At 34.4% G+C, this 19,281-nt stretch overlaps 1 protein-coding gene and 1 non-coding gene across 21 annotated transcripts in view; one reads left to right on the top strand and one right to left on the bottom strand.

The window, feature by feature from the left end:
• The window catches only part of ccdc172 (coiled-coil domain containing 172), a 216,616-nt gene extending 203,246 nt beyond the window's left edge, over nt 1-13,370 (bottom strand). For 4 of the 17 annotated variants that reach the window (XR_012389258.1, XR_012389257.1, XR_012389256.1 and 1 more), the window contains exons 1-2: nt 12,241-12,426; nt 3,995-4,029 (exon numbers count right to left, since the gene is read on the bottom strand). This is a non-coding gene — a transcript (coiled-coil domain containing 172). Of the gene's footprint in view, nt 1-1,720; nt 1,953-3,994; nt 4,030-12,240; nt 12,470-13,017 lie in introns of those variants that run through there. The other 13 variants (XR_012389250.1, XR_012389249.1, XR_012389251.1 and 10 more) reach the window with 7 other exon arrangements.
• Nucleotides 1-19,281, top strand: part of gfra1a (gdnf family receptor alpha 1a) — a 293,308-nt gene that overhangs the window by 8,715 nt on the left and 265,312 nt on the right. For 2 of the 4 annotated variants that reach the window (XR_012388704.1, XM_073919997.1), the window contains exon 4: nt 14,407-14,544. Coding sequence is in view for 1 of the 2 variants with exons in the window: in XM_073919997.1 (XP_073776098.1) it covers nt 14,407-14,544 (138 nt within the window). In the remaining variant the exon portion in view is untranslated. 4 annotated transcript variants of the gene reach the window in all.

Genomic DNA, 19,281 nt, shown 5'->3' with positions numbered 1-19,281 from the left:
AATTTCTTTTTTTTTTTTTTTCCAGTGTACATGCGTACTAATATCATATAATATTTTTGTGTTGTTGTATTGTAGAGTGCGATACATTGCTTAATACTTAATATAACTTATTTATAAATCTAAGGGTTATCATATGAAGCACCTACCAGACACACTACAGGGCACTCCAACAAACCGTATTCTCAATAAGCCATTTACCCGGACGACACACACCATTATGCATTGCAGCAATCCACCTGTAACTATGCGTTATCATCAGACACAGATGAAGCGTCAAGCACGAGTGATTTACATGTTAAGTCAAGGCAAATATGTGAATAGACATCATGCAAGGCTCTTTGCGTGAATTTAGCGTTGAGGCGTTTGACGCAGCCCTATGTACATTTCCTGAGATCACAAATTATGCAGCTAGATACGTATGACTGCATTTCGTTTTTAAAACAAACACTACAGGGTAGTATGAAGCGATTATTTTTCACGCTTATCAGCTGACCCCTTACCTCTGTATGGACAGCTTCCTTGCTGTTACCAGTTTGTCCAGTTATCTCGCCATGTATGTTAGCAGACTTGAGACACAAAGAGGAGATGACCATGACAACAGGGTTTGAGTCCGATTAAGAACGGTTCCAGAAAGGAAAATTTGGTAAAAACCAGGTGACGGCTTTTCTGTTTTTTCGATAGCATTTGAAAACACTATTGGTTGGATTTAGGGATGGAGGAGGGTGGGGAGATTGATAAGACATTCAGTCAGTCAGTTGACAGCAACCTCTGGTGGATTTATGCGAGAAGAGCAGGCACAAATGGCACTCGCGAGAGAAATTTGAGATCTCAAAAAGTGTACATAGCGGCCTCTGGTGGATTCACAAAAAACCCCAGCAAAAAACATAGCTAATGGGATGCATTTGATGCTCTCCAGAAATGTATATAGGGGTACATTTTCAGAATGAGCTCTGGTTGGGATTACCCCTGACATTGATGTTTGCTCCTGTTTTGAACTGCCTGCTTGAAAAAGCTTCTGAAAAAGCACAGGGTTTAAATACTCGTCTCTGTTGTCACGCTGTAGTCTGTAACAAACTTATTTTTTGCACTTAATCTATATTTATTAATATTATATATTTTTGGAAAGTTTGTAAACTCTCAAATATGGTGTGGAAATTGCAAGTAAACTGCACATTGTAGTTGAATGAATTAAACTGAATAAAAATATATAAAAAACACTTTGAATTAAATGCAAATTGTTGAACAAGAAAGAATCAGAACCAACTTATATTTATCTCTCAATTGTTTGGCCTGTAAATATGAATGAAAATGAATAATAATGTAAAGTGCATTGTTATCCCTTTACAATGTGGTTGTATTACTTAATGTATTTGCTAACATGAAAAATCAATGAACAATGCTTTTATTACAGTATTAATTCAGCTTTGTTAATGTTAGTTAATGAAAAAGTTAGTTCATGTTAACTCGCAGTGCATTAACTAATTTTAACAAGCATGAATTTTGATTTTGATAAAGCATTAGTAAATGATGAGCTTATTATTTAATACTGTACTAGTGTTGTTCTTGTTAGTAAATACATGAACTAACATTATCTAATGAAACCTTATTGTAAAGTACATTTTACTTGCTGTTTTTACATGATCATGCCCAGTATATGATGTTTAAAAAAGGAGATTTCGAATTTCCATCAGCAGCATTCCCCTTTAAAAGATGAACTCACCCCTTCAACATTGAGCGTGTTATTGGCTGCATGCCATTGATGAAGTGTAGAGACATGCAGAGATCATTTAGGGCTTTGATAAAGGACTGAGGCGCTCTTGAGGGAAATGTTAACAGACTGACTGTACGGCATGATGTCAACTAGATTTTATGTGACACAGAGCTCATCACAAAACCCCATCACATCCAGTCCACCATCTGTCTTTCTGCTTTGTGGAGGTCAAACGTTTTCCCTATGGTGAGAGGAGATGGTGAGAGAAAAGTGTAACGCTAAGGAAAGTGATTGATACGCATTGACCTTGACCTCTAACCTTGAGGACTACACCGCTGGGAGAGAGAGAAAAAAAGACATATCATTTGACACAGAATGTTACTGAAAACAATAATTCCTCTGCAATTTGTCATATATATTTTAGATTTATTTTACTTGCCATTAAATGCTTGCTGTGTTTATTTTAGACTTTCAAAAGTTGTACAAAACCAATATCTGATACTGCAGTATGTCTGTTTTTTTTTTTTTTTTTTGTGTTTTTTTTAGTAGGGGACTATAATCGCTGTGGAAGCATATTCAGCTGTGCTACCAAGGTCTCTGGTATTGAAAAAAAGTTTTTGCAGATTTGCAGTTTGCTGAAGTTTTTAGTGTTATGGCAGCCCCTGTTCACTTTCATCATTTATTCATGCTGTTGTTTTGCCCTCCTCAGAGGCACAGCATAGGGAAATCAAACACTCTGGCTGATAACAGCATGAGAAACTCATTTCTCTTAATTGTAAATGTTTTTCTTCTAACACTATTTTAAGTTTAACATGTTTATGCAAATGTAAGTGTTTTTTGAGTTTTCACATTCTAGTATTTAAACATATATATTGAATTAGCTTATTATTTTTACTTTTAGTTATACTTAAATTTAAATGTCACTTTAATCATTTGAATTATGCTTTATTTCTTTTTTTATTTCTAGAATTTTATCTAAAATAAGTTTAATAGTTTTAGTTTGTTTTAAATATGGGTCATGTGATATTTTGTAATGTTTTCCTTTCTGACATATCTATTTGTGCATGTATAAGATCTGTTAAGTTGTGATGCACTTATAGACTTTTGTTACATTTTTGAGCTTGACAAATTCATTTGGATTGCTTTCACATGATTAAACAGGTTTGAACAACCACAAAAGAAGTTTTTATTGTGAAAGATGTTGTAAAAAAGCACAGCAAAACAAGGTATTCACATTTCAGTTATACCAAAATACATGGATTATGCTTGAAATCATTTTCCCATTAAAGCTACACAATATATTTTAAAAATAATCATTATCATGATAGTTGAATATGAAATATCCATATCGCAGAGAGATACAATAAACAAAATATATTTCACCTGCCAAGCATTTGTTGAATGGATAGATTGCATATTTAAATATGGCTGATGGAACCTTACTGTGCTTATACCCACCTCCCCAGCAGGGAGAAATCAAATCATTCATAGCATAATGAGGTCTAAATGTTTGCACCCTGACATGCATAATATATATACAGTTAAAGTCAGAATTATTAGCCTTCCTGTATATTTTTCCCCAATTTCTGTTTCTTGTTAAACACATTTCTAAACATAATAGTTTTAATGACTAATTTCTAACTAATCTCTTTGTCATGATGACAGTATATAATATCTTAGATATTTTTCAGGACTCTTTTATACAGCTTAAAGTGCAATTAAAAGCCTTAACTAGGTTAATTAGGTTAACTAGACAAGTCATTGTGTAATGATGGTTTGTTCTGTGGACAATAAGAAAAAGAAAATTACCATGATATATATATATATATATATATATATATATATATATATATATATATATATATATATATATATATATATATATATATATATATATATATATATATATATCATTATTGCAACACTCAACAACAATGCAAATTGCTTAGTTTCCCTGTTTGCCGCTTGTTTTTTTATTTCCTTGTTAGCTACCCAACATCTGCTAGCTCTATATAATATATTAATAATATAACAAAATTACACAAGACAGAGAGAGAGATAATTAAGAATCCTAACACAAGTGTTCACCAAACACCTCGACTGACCCTTGTCATCGAATTGTTAAAAATGCATGTTGATATCAGGTGGAAACCTAGGCTAAACCCAGGGCTAAATCAATTGATTACAAATTACTAGGGCAAATATGTTTTGTGAAAATGTTAAATGTTACCATTGTGGCACAAAAAGGCACTTTAAAAAAAGACAACTTTGTAATGTTATTACCTTGTTGCAGAAAAGTTCAATGTTGAATATCTGACCTTTGAACAGAATAAACAGCAAAAATCAGTTCAAGGCACTCAAAACAATTTGGAAAAATATTAAAAAACCTTAATTGACATGGCTATTCCTTAAAACTGCGCCTACACGTTTTGGCAAACAACTGCCTTCAATTGGGTAATAATGTGTGTCTGGAGTTTTTTTTTTGAATGCTACTGTATGGTCTTAAGACTAATTAGAATATCTAGCCAATAAGAAAATACATAAGGTCAACTCGACTATCATCATTAATTCAGCATTGAGAGAGGGAGAAAATGTTTTGTTTTTTTTAAAGATATGCATGTTATGTAATATATTTCTCAAACAATACAACGTGTAAAGATATATATATATATATCACATCACACACGAGAAGCGGCGCTTCACATTACACTATAGAGAGTCATTCAAATACTAGCTCTAAAGTGATGTTGGTTAATAAATAACGGCTTCTGCTGTTCTGACGTCAGCTGTAGAAGTGAATGAATGGCAGAAGAAAGTAGTTCCTACTGTAATACAAAAGGGTTTTAGACACTGTGTGTTTGATTTTCATTTTCATGTACAACATTGTGCCGTCGAACTGTTGTATAAACGCAATATCACACGGCATGCGGCCTTGTGCCAACACACGCCTCACACCAGTGCTGATATACAGCCATAGCACACTGCTATCTCGTGTGATATTGCTCATCTACATATATATATATATATATATATATATATATATATATATATATATATATATATATATATATATATATACATATACATATATATATATACATATATATATATACATATATATATATACATATATATATATATATATATATATATATATATATATACATATATATATATATATATATATATATATATATATATATATATATATATATATACATATACATATAYATATATATATATATATATATATATATATATATATATATATATATATATATATATATATATATATATATATATATATATATATATATATATATATACATCTACATATATATATATATATGTAGATGTATATATTAGGGATGCACGATATATCGGTGGCCATATCATTATCGGACGATAAATGCTATTTTTAAGATTGTCTTTATTGATCCGATGTCTAAATTAGGCCGATATCTTTAAGCCGATAAATTACGTAATTGTACAGACCTGCCTGCCTTACGCACGCGTGGGCGGAACATGTTCAGACTTGTTCAGTGCACTGTAATGGAGCTCTCCTCACATTGTTTATTCCTTAAAAGTACGCCATTTCTTCATGTGGTACTGCTGTGCATTAATAACTCAGTAAGTAACCATGTTCCTCATCATTTTATATATGTTTGATTGAGTGTCATTGTGTATTTTGCTTCAAATCGCATCAGGAAAAAATATTACATGTGTAAACCTTTCCTGCTCTGTCTCTTTGTTGTGTAAGAGATAGCAGGGGAGATTCACTTATTACTCCAGGGCCGAATAATATTAGTTTCGGGGTGAACTTCTTTTTTCCGTTGCAGCCGATGAATGAACGAGGACACATGTAACTTGGCCCAATCACCGCTGAAAATCTCATTGTAAAAAAAACGCTCCTCTTTTCTGTCTCCCTCTCCACTTCAACAACAAACACACACAAACCAAACCCCTGCACACGTACTAAACAACAGGGCTGTTTTTAATCTAATATGATTATTTGTTATTATCAACACTTTGCTTGCCATGTGTTGTTGATGTACGATTGTATTCAGTTTGATTGGAATATTCTTATTCATTATAACAAACGTGGGTGAGAGCTGTCCTTCACAGCGGTTTATTAACAGCAAGAACGGACAAAGAATCGTAGTCTGATTGACATGCACTGCAGCATCTGTTCAAAAGAATCTAAAACGCCAAATAGGATGCATCTATGCATCTAGATTTTCATGGCTCAGAATTGTCAAAACACCTCTTAAAAAAAAGGCTTTTTTCGGACATTACATACAGTATTTGTACATATGTACATCTCTGTAACACGTTTGATTCAAGAACATTTGAGCTGGTTTCAGTCCTAAGCTTTTTCATTTTGATCTTAATTAAAGTATATTTAACTTCCTTATTGATTAAATCGCATTTTGTTATTTAACCTATTATTTTAATGCAACAGTCAAATTGCATGTTAATTTGCTATGAAGAAAATTAAGTTATTTATTTTTTGCATGCTGATATGTGTGAAATCGTGAATATTGGTGAATATAGTTCTTTTTTTTGCCTTGAGTATAGACTATTCAGTTCACAAGAGCAGTTCAATCTTTTCTGAAGTTTGCTGTATAACAATAAAACATTTTGAAATATTTATAAATATCGGCCTAGACATATCGGCTATCGCCCTCCTAGTCTGTAGAATTATTGGTTATTGGTATTGGCCAAAAAAATCCATATCGAGCATCCCTAATATATATATATATATATATTTATATATATATATATATATATATATATATATATATTCACATCCATATATAAACCACAAACTATGACAAATAAACACTTATAGTGTACAAATAATAAATAATAATGATTGTTGAGTTGACCTTGTGTTTGATATATTATTTTAGTATTGTTTAGATATTCTAATGAGTCATGAGGCCATAGCATTCAAAAGAAACTCTGAACACCTAATCACTGTTACCTTAATTAAGGCAGTTGTTTACAGAAACTTGTAGGCACAGTTTTAAGGAATAGCCATATCAATAAAGGCTTTTTAATATTTTTACACATTTTCCACTGTGTTTTGAACTGATTTTTGCGGTTTATAAACCCAAAAACCCCCTAGATTAAGTGTAAAATCCCTTTTTAGGTGATCTGGCTCTTTAAATTCTGAAAGCAAATGTTTTTTTTGTTTTTGACTTTTGCATGTCATTATAAATACAAAGAGCTGCCAAACACGTTATATGGTTGTGTAAATGCTGCTTAATCATTAGAGTAACATGTTCCACTATTACAAGGCCAGGCTGCAAGATGTAAAGCTCAGAATCCGGTGTGCTAATAGCGTAATCTAACACAAAAGCATAGAGCGGGTGCTTTGGCGCACTGCCCCACACTGTCCAAAAATCATTTAGTCAGAGGTGACCAGATCTAAGGCCTGCTGTGGTCTGTATGATTGGATTGAGAAGTAGGGGAGTGATTTATCATTGTTAATAGACACTGCTGACAGCTGGAATCAGTAGGGGCGATGCCTGTGCCAGATTCAACCTCAGCCAGTCACCACAGATGCATGCAAAATTTACACAATTACCAACAACAAGTGCCAGTCAGAAAGTAGGTAGATGGGGGCAACTACATAATTACTCTGTTTTTAAACAGGTGGGAGGGATGCACACTGGAGACTGTCATAAATGGACTTTTAGGCAGTTTTATGGCAGGGTTTAGAGAAATTAATCCTGCTGCGATCTTTCCTGAGTGATCTTTCAGTTGTTCCCATGAAACAGCTCTGTTCCAGGGGCGACTGAGGCTTTGGAATAGTCTCCAGAAAAACGTTGGGAGAGCTAATTTGTTAGGTACTTTTGAATCTCCTTTTTAAAAGATTAAGTTTTTACTTTATTATATGTTTTATGGTATTTATGTTGTTTATTTGTTGTATTTAAAGTAGATTGAAAAAAACAACAGACACATCTATGGAAAAATGTAGAGAACACTTAAAAACGCTCTCTGGATTTACTGGATATGTCTTAACCGCAATAAAATTGTGTCCATGCAACATACTCAAGTATCACTAAACAAAATAGAGCAAAACAATTTCTTACACAAGGTACAAAAATTAGTTCATCATCAATGACCTCAGACAAGATCCCTTTATAGCACCATAAGAGCCATAAGCCATAAGACAAAAGATCAGTCATAGTGTTAAAATACCGGAAATTACTGTTCAAATTATGTTCAAGTTTGTCTATTCTGGTCTTGTAATTATCAATTTTTGCTTGTGAAAACAAAAAAAATTCAGGAGTTGACACTTAGGTGTGCATGGGAGTGTTAGAGTGTATGGTGTTTCCCAGTACTGGGTTGCAGCTGGAAGGGCATCCGCTGATTAAAAGATATGCTGGATTACTTGCCGGTTCATTGCGCTGTGGCAACCTACATTTACATTTACATTTAGTCATGTAGCAGACGCTTTTATCCAAAGCGACTTACAAATGAAGACAAAGAAGCAATTTACACAACTATAAGAGCAACAATGAATAAGTGCTATAGGCACGTTTCAGGTATGTAAAGAAAGTGTAAGAAGCAAAACATTAGTAATTATAATAATTATTTTTTTTGTAGTAAGTGGAGGAGTCAGAGAGGGATTTGTATATTAGTAAGGAAAGTGGAAACTAAATAGTTGAGTTTTTAGGCGTTTTTTGAAAACAGCGAGTGACTCTGCCATTCTGATGCAGTTAGGGAGTTCATTCCACCAACTGGGCAGATTGAGTCGAGCGTTGGGGAAAGTGATTTCTTCCCTCTTTATGGAACCACGAGGCGACGTTCATTCACAGAACGCAAGTTTCTGGAGGGCACATAGATCTGCAGAAGTGAGAGCAGATAAGAAGGGGCGCAGCCAGAAATCGCTTTAAGCAAACTTCAGAGCTTTGAATTTGATGCAAGCAGCAACTGGCAGCCAGCGCAAACAGTTGAGTAGAGGAGTGACATGTGCTCTTTAAGGTTCATTAAAGACCCTCGTGCTGCTGCGTTCCTCTGATAAATCAGAGAGTACACTGATGGAAAATGAATTAATGAATGAATTCTCTTTTTAAATTAAATGTTAGATTTTTATTAAATTTAAATAAAAAAACAACTGTTTACAGGTTTTTATGTTATTACTTTATTAATTAATTTATTTAATTAATATCATGATATTTTATTTATTTTTTCATTTATTTTTTTTGACAATGCAGTTTCTGACAAATAAAGCAATATTAATTTTGAAATCAACTATTCATCTTCATTCTTGGCAGTGTTGTCCAAATTGGCCATAGTGTATGAGTGTGTGTGCGTGTGCGTGTGTGTGTGTGTGTGAATGCGAGAGTGTATGGATGCTTCCAGTACTGGGTTGCAGCTAGAAGAGCATTCGTTGCATAAAAAAATATGCTAGAATAGTTGGTGGTTCATTCCACTGTGGCAACCTCTGATAAATCAGAGACTAAGCCGAAAGAAACATAATGAATAAATGAACTAATTAATTATTATCTTTTTTATTATCTTGTAAATGTGAATGTTTTATTATATATATATATATATATATATATATATAAATAAATAAATAAATAAATAAATATATATATATATATATATATATATATATATATATATATATATATATATATATATATATATATATATATATATATATATATAATAATAATAAAAACTATTTATAGGGTATTTATTTATTTATTTTATTTATTGATTGACAATACAGTTTCCAACCAATAAAACAATATTCAGTTTCAAATCAACTATTCATCCCTAGTCTTGGCAGTGTTGTCCAGACAGTTGTTAAATATTGACTCAGTCAGAAAAGCTGTCTGTCTGTTGCTCATATTTAAAGCCTTTCAATATAATGAGAAATCTCATCGAGACCTCTGCTTCACCAAGGATTTAGCGACCCCATGGTGGGAGAGGAACAGAGAGGCTGGCAGGGCATGAAAGAAAAAACACACACACACACACAAGAAAGAAAGGAAGAGAAAAGTTGCAAATGAATGAAAGTTGAAAGCCAATGAAAAGACATGATTTTCATCTCAGCGTGACTCCAACTCTTCTAATCATGCGTTTGCTTCATGACCTACAATTGGACCAAACCAGACACGTCGCACTTCTTCCCAAAGCTGCCTTCTGTGTTTTATTCTCTGTGTTTATCAAATCACAGCTGCTCTCCACAAATATTCAGGACCATAAATAAATTAATAAGATAAAATAATAATAAAAAAACTGCATTGTATCCAGCTGTTCCTGTCTTTGTGCCGGTCTTATAAATGATCAGCCCCCCTCGCTCAAATCCTCAGTTTCACTTCTTTATTTGTAAAGTCAAGTACAAAGATCTCCAACAGTCAAAGCAACATCATTAATCCATCATCAGTCTGTGTCACCATGTTTCACAGACTGCTGGGTGAATATATTCTCTCTGTTAAATAGCTATTCCTAGAAAATTGCTTGATATTTAATTAATATTTTTATCATTCCTTTTTTAAATATTGGATGTTTTTAAATATGTAATTGTTTTTGGTAATATAGTTTATTTAATTTTGTTCATTTCTTGTAAAACTGATGTGAGTCTTTTTTCGCTCTGTATGACAACTCAAAGGGCATTGGATTTGTGTGTAGCTGCACAGCATTCGTGAGCACGCTGGATGGTCTGCTATACTGTGCTATAGAATAAAGTACAAAATCTCACACTTCATCCAAACGAGTGAATCTATTGCATTGCTAGACTACAAATAAACCAATTTTATACTTCTGGAATGCATTTATTTGATCAAATGTGACCCTAAATCGGTCCATAAAATGTTGTATTTCAAATCAATCTAGTCTTTATTATTATTATTATTATTATTATTATTATTATTATTATTATTATTATTATTATTATTATTTTCATTTAACAATAGCGAAGTTAATTTTAATTAACTTCTTTAATTTTCTTTAATTTCATAGTACTTTTTTCTCATAATTGTAAGATACACAAAACTGAAATAAAGTGTTTTATACTATTCTAATAAACACATGAACAAGCAAACATATGAATGAATGAATGAATGAATGAATGAATAAATGAATGAATGAATGAATGAATGAATGAATGAATGTCACATTGTTTTCAATACTGGAAACAATCTTCAATTTCCCGCAAAAACTGCTTTTTTTTCCTTATAATTATCCTCATTATCCTTATTAAAAATCATGCAATAAAGACCCTAAACTTTGAAACAGTAGTGCATCTGTTTAGTGCATTGTCTTTTAATTTAACCTATGTCAGAGGTTATCAACTTTGGTTAGCCTGAGGGCCAAATATCAAGCACATGAGATACAGTAGGCCACTTTTTTGAACATTATTTATTTGTCTAAAGAAGGCTTTTGACACATTGGTTTTCCATGTACCTCCATAAAAGCAAATTCACATTACTACGCAGAGTTAAAAATCCATTTTTTTATTATCCAAAGTACAGTAAAATGAAATGAAAGGTTCCATAAGGATTTGGCATTGTTCACGGTAGTCTCCCGATAGATGTGAAATTTACATGTTCATTCATTCATTTGTTTTAGCCGTAGTCTCTTTATTATTCAAAGGTCACCACAGCGGAATGAACTGCCAACTAATCAGGCATATGTTTTATGCAGCGGATACCCTTCCACCCACAACCCAGTACTGGGAAACACCCATACACTTGCATTAACACCCACACAAACACTACAGCCAATTTAGCTTATTCGATTCACCTCTATTGCATGTCTTTGCATTTGTGGGAGAAACCGGAGCATCTGGAGGAAAACCACGTGAACTGGGAGAACATGCAAACTCCATACAGAAATACCGACTGACCCAGCCAAGGCTCGAACCAGCAACCTTCTTGCTGTGAGGCGATTGTGCTACCCACTTCACTATCATGACGCATGTGCAAATAATGCAATAGAATGTAAAATTATAGTTTATAGATTGTTTAATTAAAAATTGTATTCAAAAATACATGTAAATGCCTATTTGTTTTGTTAACATTGCTTTGTCGACATTTTTGTTGACATTGCAGCATATTTTTAAAGCATTATAATATTATAAAAAATGAATGCAAAAACTAATTGTGTGCTTCATAGAGATGTAACGGTATACACTGAAGTCTATAGATGTAACGGTATACACTAAAGTCTAAAGTATACACTATGGGTCGGTATATACCTCGGTTTTGGTGTCACGGTTTGGAACTAGTACGGTACAACAGCTGAAGATTTTAATGCATAAATTAAAATTAAAAGCAGTAATTAAAAATAAAACTTTATACTCAGAAAACTAACAAAGAATTTATAGTCTAAAAATTCATCTCAACCCTCTCCTAAAACAATGGAAATAAAATAATTATATAGAAAATGTAAGATTCAGTAAGCTTCCAAACTGAAATCTCGTTTACTGAAAATACAGCACAGTGTCCATCCTTGCAGCAGATCCAGCTGTTTAATATTATGTGTGTGTAAAGAACACTCACCGACTGACGAGCTCACATGATGAGACAATATCTTGTATTTCCATTGTTTACGGACGCGCATCACCACTCGAGTCATTTGCAGCACTGAATGTTAAGAAGCCGTGTGGAAACACAGCAGCACTCATTTTTAACACATACTGTCAGTTTCAGAAAAGTAGACCAATCAGAAGAACTCGGAAGTGGGACTAGTTGCAAGTAGGAAGTTGTCATGACACCAGGAAAATAGCAGAACCACTCGTGAGCACTGCTGTGTCATGTTTTCTGACAGAAAATGTAACCGAATCATGACAGTAATACGGTGACAGTTCAGGATGAATACACGTTACAGTCCTAGTGCTTCACTACATGTATATGCAGCAACATGAGAGCTGATCAGTCTGCACAGCTGCAGGTCACATTTTGCATGTGGCCTGCGGGCTGCCTGTTGAGAACCTTGGACCTATGTAATGCAACTTTTGTAATCTAACCTGTGTTGATTTAATGATTTTGTTTCTGATATATTTTAAACAAAACAAAAATTCAGTGTCTGTTGTCAATGCATTGTGCTGAGTTTCTTATGTGACTTCTAGATCTCTTCTATGGCCTCATGGGATAGTAAAGTATGCACTGGATTTCTCCTTTTCACATATAGTTTCATGAGAGCTACATACTTCTGATTTATCATTCTGCTTTTGACATTTACGTAGCAAAGATCACCTATTCCTTTGCTGGCTTTGGCATTCCCATGCTTACTCTTGGTTTGTTTAGAACTATACTCCCATAAATCTTTTGTCTTACCTTTTCTTTATGCTGATTCCTTCTGTTTTAACCATGCCATCTCTATTTCTCTGCTTGTGAATGCATCGTCTCATTTTTGTGCAGTTTTTTTGGGTGTCTTGGTCTGAATAGCTCCTTTACACTGTTTGTCGAGTGTTCCTGGATGTCACATCCTTTTGTGCTTTTTCCAGCTTTGCATTATATGGTTTTAATCTTGCTTTTGTGTCTTCGCCTCCCCAATGTACAGCTCTTCCTCTTTGTGTTTAGCTGAGCTTTGTCTGTTTCAGATTCGCTGTTAATTGCACTGCAATGTGATTGACTGACTGACTTTGAATGCAAAAATCCCTTTCTTTTGAATGGCTGCAGTGTCATATGCATCACCTGAATGCCTAAATATATTACAAATTTTAGTTCATTCTTAACTTATTAAAACCTTTTCCATCTGATATCACACAGGATTTTATGATGGTACTAAACTACTAGTTTATTATTCACCTGTTAAAGAGATAGCTCACCCAAAAGTGAAAACTTCCCCACATTACTTCACACTCGTGTTCTACTGTAAGTTTTGAAGATTTTTTTTCTTATGTTGAACAAAAAACAAGATATTCAGAGGAATGTTGGAAAAAAAAGTAGCCATTGAGATCTAAAGGACCAAAACATACAGTTAAAGTTTGTTTTTTGTTTTCTCTTTAAATATTTCCCAAATTATGTTTAACAGAGCAAGAACATTTTAACAGTATTTCTGATAATATTTTTTTCTTCTGGAAAAAGTCTTATATGTTTTATTTCGGCTAGAATAAAAGCAGTTTTAAACACATTTTAAGGTCAAATTTATTAGCCCCTTTAAGCTATATTTTTCAGTTGTCTAAAACAAACCATCATTATACTATAACTTGCCTAATTACCCTAACCTGCTTAGTTAATCTAATTAACCTAGATGAGCCTTTAAATGTCACTTTAAGCTGTATAGAAGTGTCTTGAAAAATATCTAGTAAAATATTATGTACTGTCATCATGGCAAAGATAAAACAAATCATTATTTGAAATTGGTTATTAATGTTTAGAAATGTGTTGAAAAAATCTCTCCGTTAAACAGAAATTGGGTTAAAAATTAACGTGGCTTATAATTCAGGGGGGCTAATAATTCTGACATCTTTATATGGCTTTTTTTTCCAACATTCAATACATCCAATATATCCTTTGTGTTCAACAGCAGAAGAAAAAAATCTGGGTTGAAACAAGTAGAGAATGAGAAAATAACGCACAATTTTTGGATGAACTATCTCTTTAAATCCTTTACCAACTGATATAACCTGTGAATGTGGTTCTCCAAACTCTCAGTTGGTGTCCTTTTTCAACTTCACTTGATTAATAGGAAAATACTGAGTATGGTGAGTCTCTTTACAGAAGGAGGGACTAGCAGTGGTCCCTGGAGCACTGCCATCACCATAGCCCCAGGGAAAGGGTCCCAGGGCCGGTCAAGACCACATGAGCCTCAAGACCCCAGTAGAAACAGAAGGGCACACCCAAACTGGGCTGTTCTGGGTAAATACAGCACTAATACTTGCTGAATGGATGAGTGTGCATGCCATTAACAGAGTGAAGCATTGTTCATTGTCTGAGCTGTGATTCAATGGTGACAGTTGCAATGTTTGGTCTGTGGAATGTGGAGAGAGTACTGAAAAATCATACCCAGGTAAAAATACATGTACATGCCAAGTACAAGTACTCAAGTACGAGTAAAAAGTAGCACTTTTAAAAGTACTCAAGAGTAGTCAGTATCACACAGTGAATGTTACTCAGTACTGTAAACCCAATTTATGCATGTATTGGAGAACATAAATGTAGTGTATTTAGTTGTTGTTTAAGGCCATTTTGCTATTTCAGTCAATACACATTAGCCATCCTTCATCTTCTCATCAGTCACATTCAGTCACAGTCTAAGCAGTCTCTCAGTCGTTGCATGTAACAATTTAGCATCTTCTTGAACACTTTTAATGTTTGGTGTATTTATAAAGCATCCACAGATGTGACATTAGGTAAACTGTGCTGAAGCATGTGATGCCTAATCCTTGATCAATCTTAAAGTGATAAAAGACTTTTTTGCCACACATAGCCTGTTTACTTTGAATGCAAGCTGCATGAAGGTGGTGATGTAGTTATCGTCCATTTTGACATGCTCATATTCCCCCTCCATCAAGACAGCTTGCCTGAAACAACAAAGAACGCTATAGCAAACGGAACCTGGTGAATCATTTACATAAAGGGAAACGGTGAGCACAACAATCAACTACTTTGCTGGACAACTAGTTAACTATTAAACAGGAGTAATTGTTCAATCTTCAGGTAATTCATTCATTTGGCTTCGTTTGGGTTATGATTACTCAAAACTCGAATGTGTGCAATACTTATCCCCGCTTTCCAGCTAGGTGAAGGCAATTGACAGTAAATGTAACATAGTGATGTATGAAAATTATACAGAACTGTTTTCATTGTTCTCAGCAGTAAGAACAGAGTAGACCTATATGCTTTTGGAAAGAAAAGGCTCTTTATCTCCCCTTCGGAGTAAACAAAGCTGTAAAATATAAAATGGAATATAAAGTACAGATTAAGAGGCTGTAGTTTTGGCTCTGAGACCCCAGCGTTCGTACTAGATGAATAATTTAAGCACCTGCAATATTGTGTGTGCTTCAGAGGGGGACAATTTCCCTCTTGTTCTCCTGAACAAGTGCTGCTCATTCCCTGGGCCTCGGATGCTGCATTGTGAGTGCCGCAGAGTGTTGATTTCCTATCCTCACTGTTGTCATTTTAACCAATATGACAGATAAATGTTATTTGTAGAGCATCTGGCTGTCTTTTTACATGGTGACACCAAACAAATGGGAATTTCAAGCCTTGATTTAAATTGTGCAATCTGTTTTCAAAAGCTAGAAGGGTGGTTGTGTTGCTGGCACATCGTGAACTCGATAAAGAAAACATGGAGATGTTAAGTCACAGGTTTGAAATTAAACAAGCAGAACACTGACAAGAAAACTTGAATATGGAAGAATTATTCAGATTGTGTCTGGAATAGCAATTTTCTGTACAATGAATATGAATGTAGGACTTGAATTAGTATGCTGTTTGGAACAGGGAACACCTCAGGGAAGCATCTATGCACAAGAACACGCAAAGACATACAGAATCATATAACAACTTTCCTCCTAAGATCTGCATTGTATTTGTCAGGGCAAAGAAATAGGTCAGACATTCTAACTATTTCATATCGGTATCAACTAGCCAGTCCTTTTTGCATTTAAACTTTTTATACAAGTGTAAGACATTTTAGTGCCTAGACGTGTTGTGTTTATGTCTGGGAAACTTATGCAAAAATCACTCTTGTAAGGGGTTTAAACACAAATTTGGTAAAAATTTCTTAATTTTATTTTTTCATAATCACACTTGATTAAAACTAGTGATGCACCGTTCCCGATACTTCAGATATTGGTTCGATACCACATACTTCTGCTGGATCGGGTATCGGCCAGCTAGTACCAATCCAAATCCGATCTTGCACGTGCACTATATTCTTTGTAATTTATAAGTCAACAAAAGCCATGAAGATAGCCAATTACAAGGATTTTTTCATGTAGACTACTATATCCCAAATGTTCTGAAGCCATTCTATAGTTTAATGTGAAATACAGATGAATATTCAAGTGCTTAAATTCATGTTCAATTCAGCGCTTCCCGGCGCTGTGACTGTCAATTATTCTCCTTTTATTTATAATTCAAACTGTGCGTTGCGTTCATGACAACAGGAAAAGCTTTCTCCAAGACAATTTGTTCCTGTTAGTTTTAATAATCAGTGGCGAAATCCATTTAGTTCTGCATTAAATGGGTTCATTTCGACCTTTAACATGGAGTTTATTGCAGTTTCTAATCATGTTGTGCTGTGTCTGTTAGATCAGCACATCGCATTCGCAACACTGGAGTAGAGAGGGTTACCTGCTCTTTCGCACACAAAGTAGGCCTACCTAAAACTTTAAATGAGCAAAGGCTCAATAATGCATTGCACAGATCCCCAGCGCACTAATTTCTCCCCTTTGTGCTGCTGTTTTGAAAGTGTCTGCAAATACCAGAGGGCTGCGCACTGTGTTTCAGTGTTGCATCAAGCGCTTAATCAAGCACACTGGCTGCGCAGAAGCGACGTGTACCCCTCCGTAAAATTATTCTCATAAAGAGTTTCTGTACTTTCATTCTTCCAACTGAGTTTATTCTTTGTAGGTAAATAGGTTGAGTGCTGCTAATAGTTTGTAAAGCCCGGCCCATTTTGGTCAAAGTATTTGATTAAATAAATACAAGTGAAACTGGTGAGCGCAATATGGTTCTCAATTGCTTGTTTATTTTGTGGGTAACAGACCAACAAAAATACATTATAATAACCAACAAATTATACCAAATAAATTAGTTTCAAAAAGACAATTTTTCAGACAAAAAATAACTTTTCAGACCTGCTTTCAGTTTCTCCATCTCACTCCCTGCGAGTTTAGACGAGGGAATGCTTATTAAGTAACACTCGCCTCAGAGGGTTTAGTTTAGTCTGCGTCAAACCTTCAGAAAAATATCAGGCTTTGCTTAAAGGCAGGTTATTTTGCCAATGATTAGAGTCAATAGTGGTAGCCTAGTACAGATTTCAAAGAAAAATCATAATATTAAAAAAGGAAACATAAGCTGGATCCCAACAGATCAGATCAATGTCATAATGAATGCTCAAATAATGTAGCCTATAGTTTATAGCAAGCATCATGTTTTTAGTTAGATTGCGTCATCTGTCATATAATGTAACATCTGTCTGTTATTTTTTACTAAAGAAGATATATTATTTGAGCACCTGAACTATAGAAACTGTATTAGGTTTAGTGATAATCTCTCTCTCATTAGCACAAACAGCCCTGAGTGAAAAGCAGCCACCCACCACAAGAGTTTTAAATCTGCTGCTATGGTGACACATAGATGTTTTTAGCCCCGCCCTCTTTTGAAAAAGAGCACAATTTAATTTAAATTTAAAGCGCCAGTCACCAAAACGGCACAATTTGGATCAAAGCCTTAAAGGGGCAGTTTAAATGCATTATAACAAATTATGTATGCGATATTTTGAACTGAAAATTCACTTGCACACATAATAGGTCCCCTTTAAATCCTCTGTGATGATACACAAAGTCATACATGATCTTGCACGGTCAATTGTGGTGTCTTACATTTGTGCCATGCTATGCCAGGATCAGGCATTACAATATAAGTCAGATTTTAACACAGTTTATTTGAGTTTGGTGTGGTGATATATACATGACACTAGTCATTAAATAATTTTATCTTTTATACTATGTCATTCTGGTTAAGAACCAATGCCTCATTTTGGACTCTTTACGACACCCCCATCCAAACAAAAACAAAAAAATAAATAACAACATGTTTAATGGGTAATGCCCATTAGCCTCACAGCAAGAAGGTTGCTGGTTTAAGCCTTGGCTGGGTTAGTTGTCATTTCTGTGTGGAGTTTGCATGTTCTCCCTGCCTTTGTGTGGGTTTCCTTCGTGTGCTCCGTTTTTCCACACAGTCCAAAGACATGCGGTACAGGTGATTGGTGTAAGCTGCTATGTCCGTATTGTATGGGTTCCCAGTGATGCAGCTGGAAGTGCATCCGCTGTGTAAAGCATATGCTGGAAAAGTTGGCAGTTCATTCTGCTGTGGCGATTAATAAATGGACTATATCTAAAAGAAAATTTATAAATAAATGAACTTGTTTAATATTTTCCTGTCATTCAAAACAGAACCCATTACATCTGTTGATCAGCTTGTATACATTGTGAAACAAAGTAGAAATGAGGGTACAGGTGCTGTGACTGAAAGTGGAATTGTGCATTAAGAAATGGCTCGTGGAGCTGTGGCAGCAATACTGCTGTTTAATGATCTTTCCTCAGCTGCTTCTAGCCATTGTTTGTTCATAGTCTTGTTCTGGAACGCTACCATACACGTTTACTAACTTCTTTATGCACTATGGGTTCAGTCTTAATTTCCCCAGTTTCCACATAATGTTTTTTTTTTTTTCTGCTGATGAGAGGTTTGATTACTGCAGGACTTCTCTGAAACATCGAGACCCTGTGTAGCACAGTTGTCAAAACTAGTTCATTGAGGCCCGCAACTCTACGCAGTTTTTCTGCAAACCTGATTCAACACACTTACCTGTAGGCTTCAAACCATAGATATATACGTTAGATATCACATACAGACACTGAGTAT

Source organism: Danio rerio, chromosome 13 (assembly GCF_049306965.1).
Source record: "Danio rerio strain Tuebingen ecotype United States chromosome 13, GRCz12tu, whole genome shotgun sequence".
NCBI lineage: Eukaryota > Metazoa > Chordata > Actinopteri > Cypriniformes > Danionidae > Danio > Danio rerio.
This window is presented reverse-complemented; position numbering and strand designations above follow the sequence as displayed.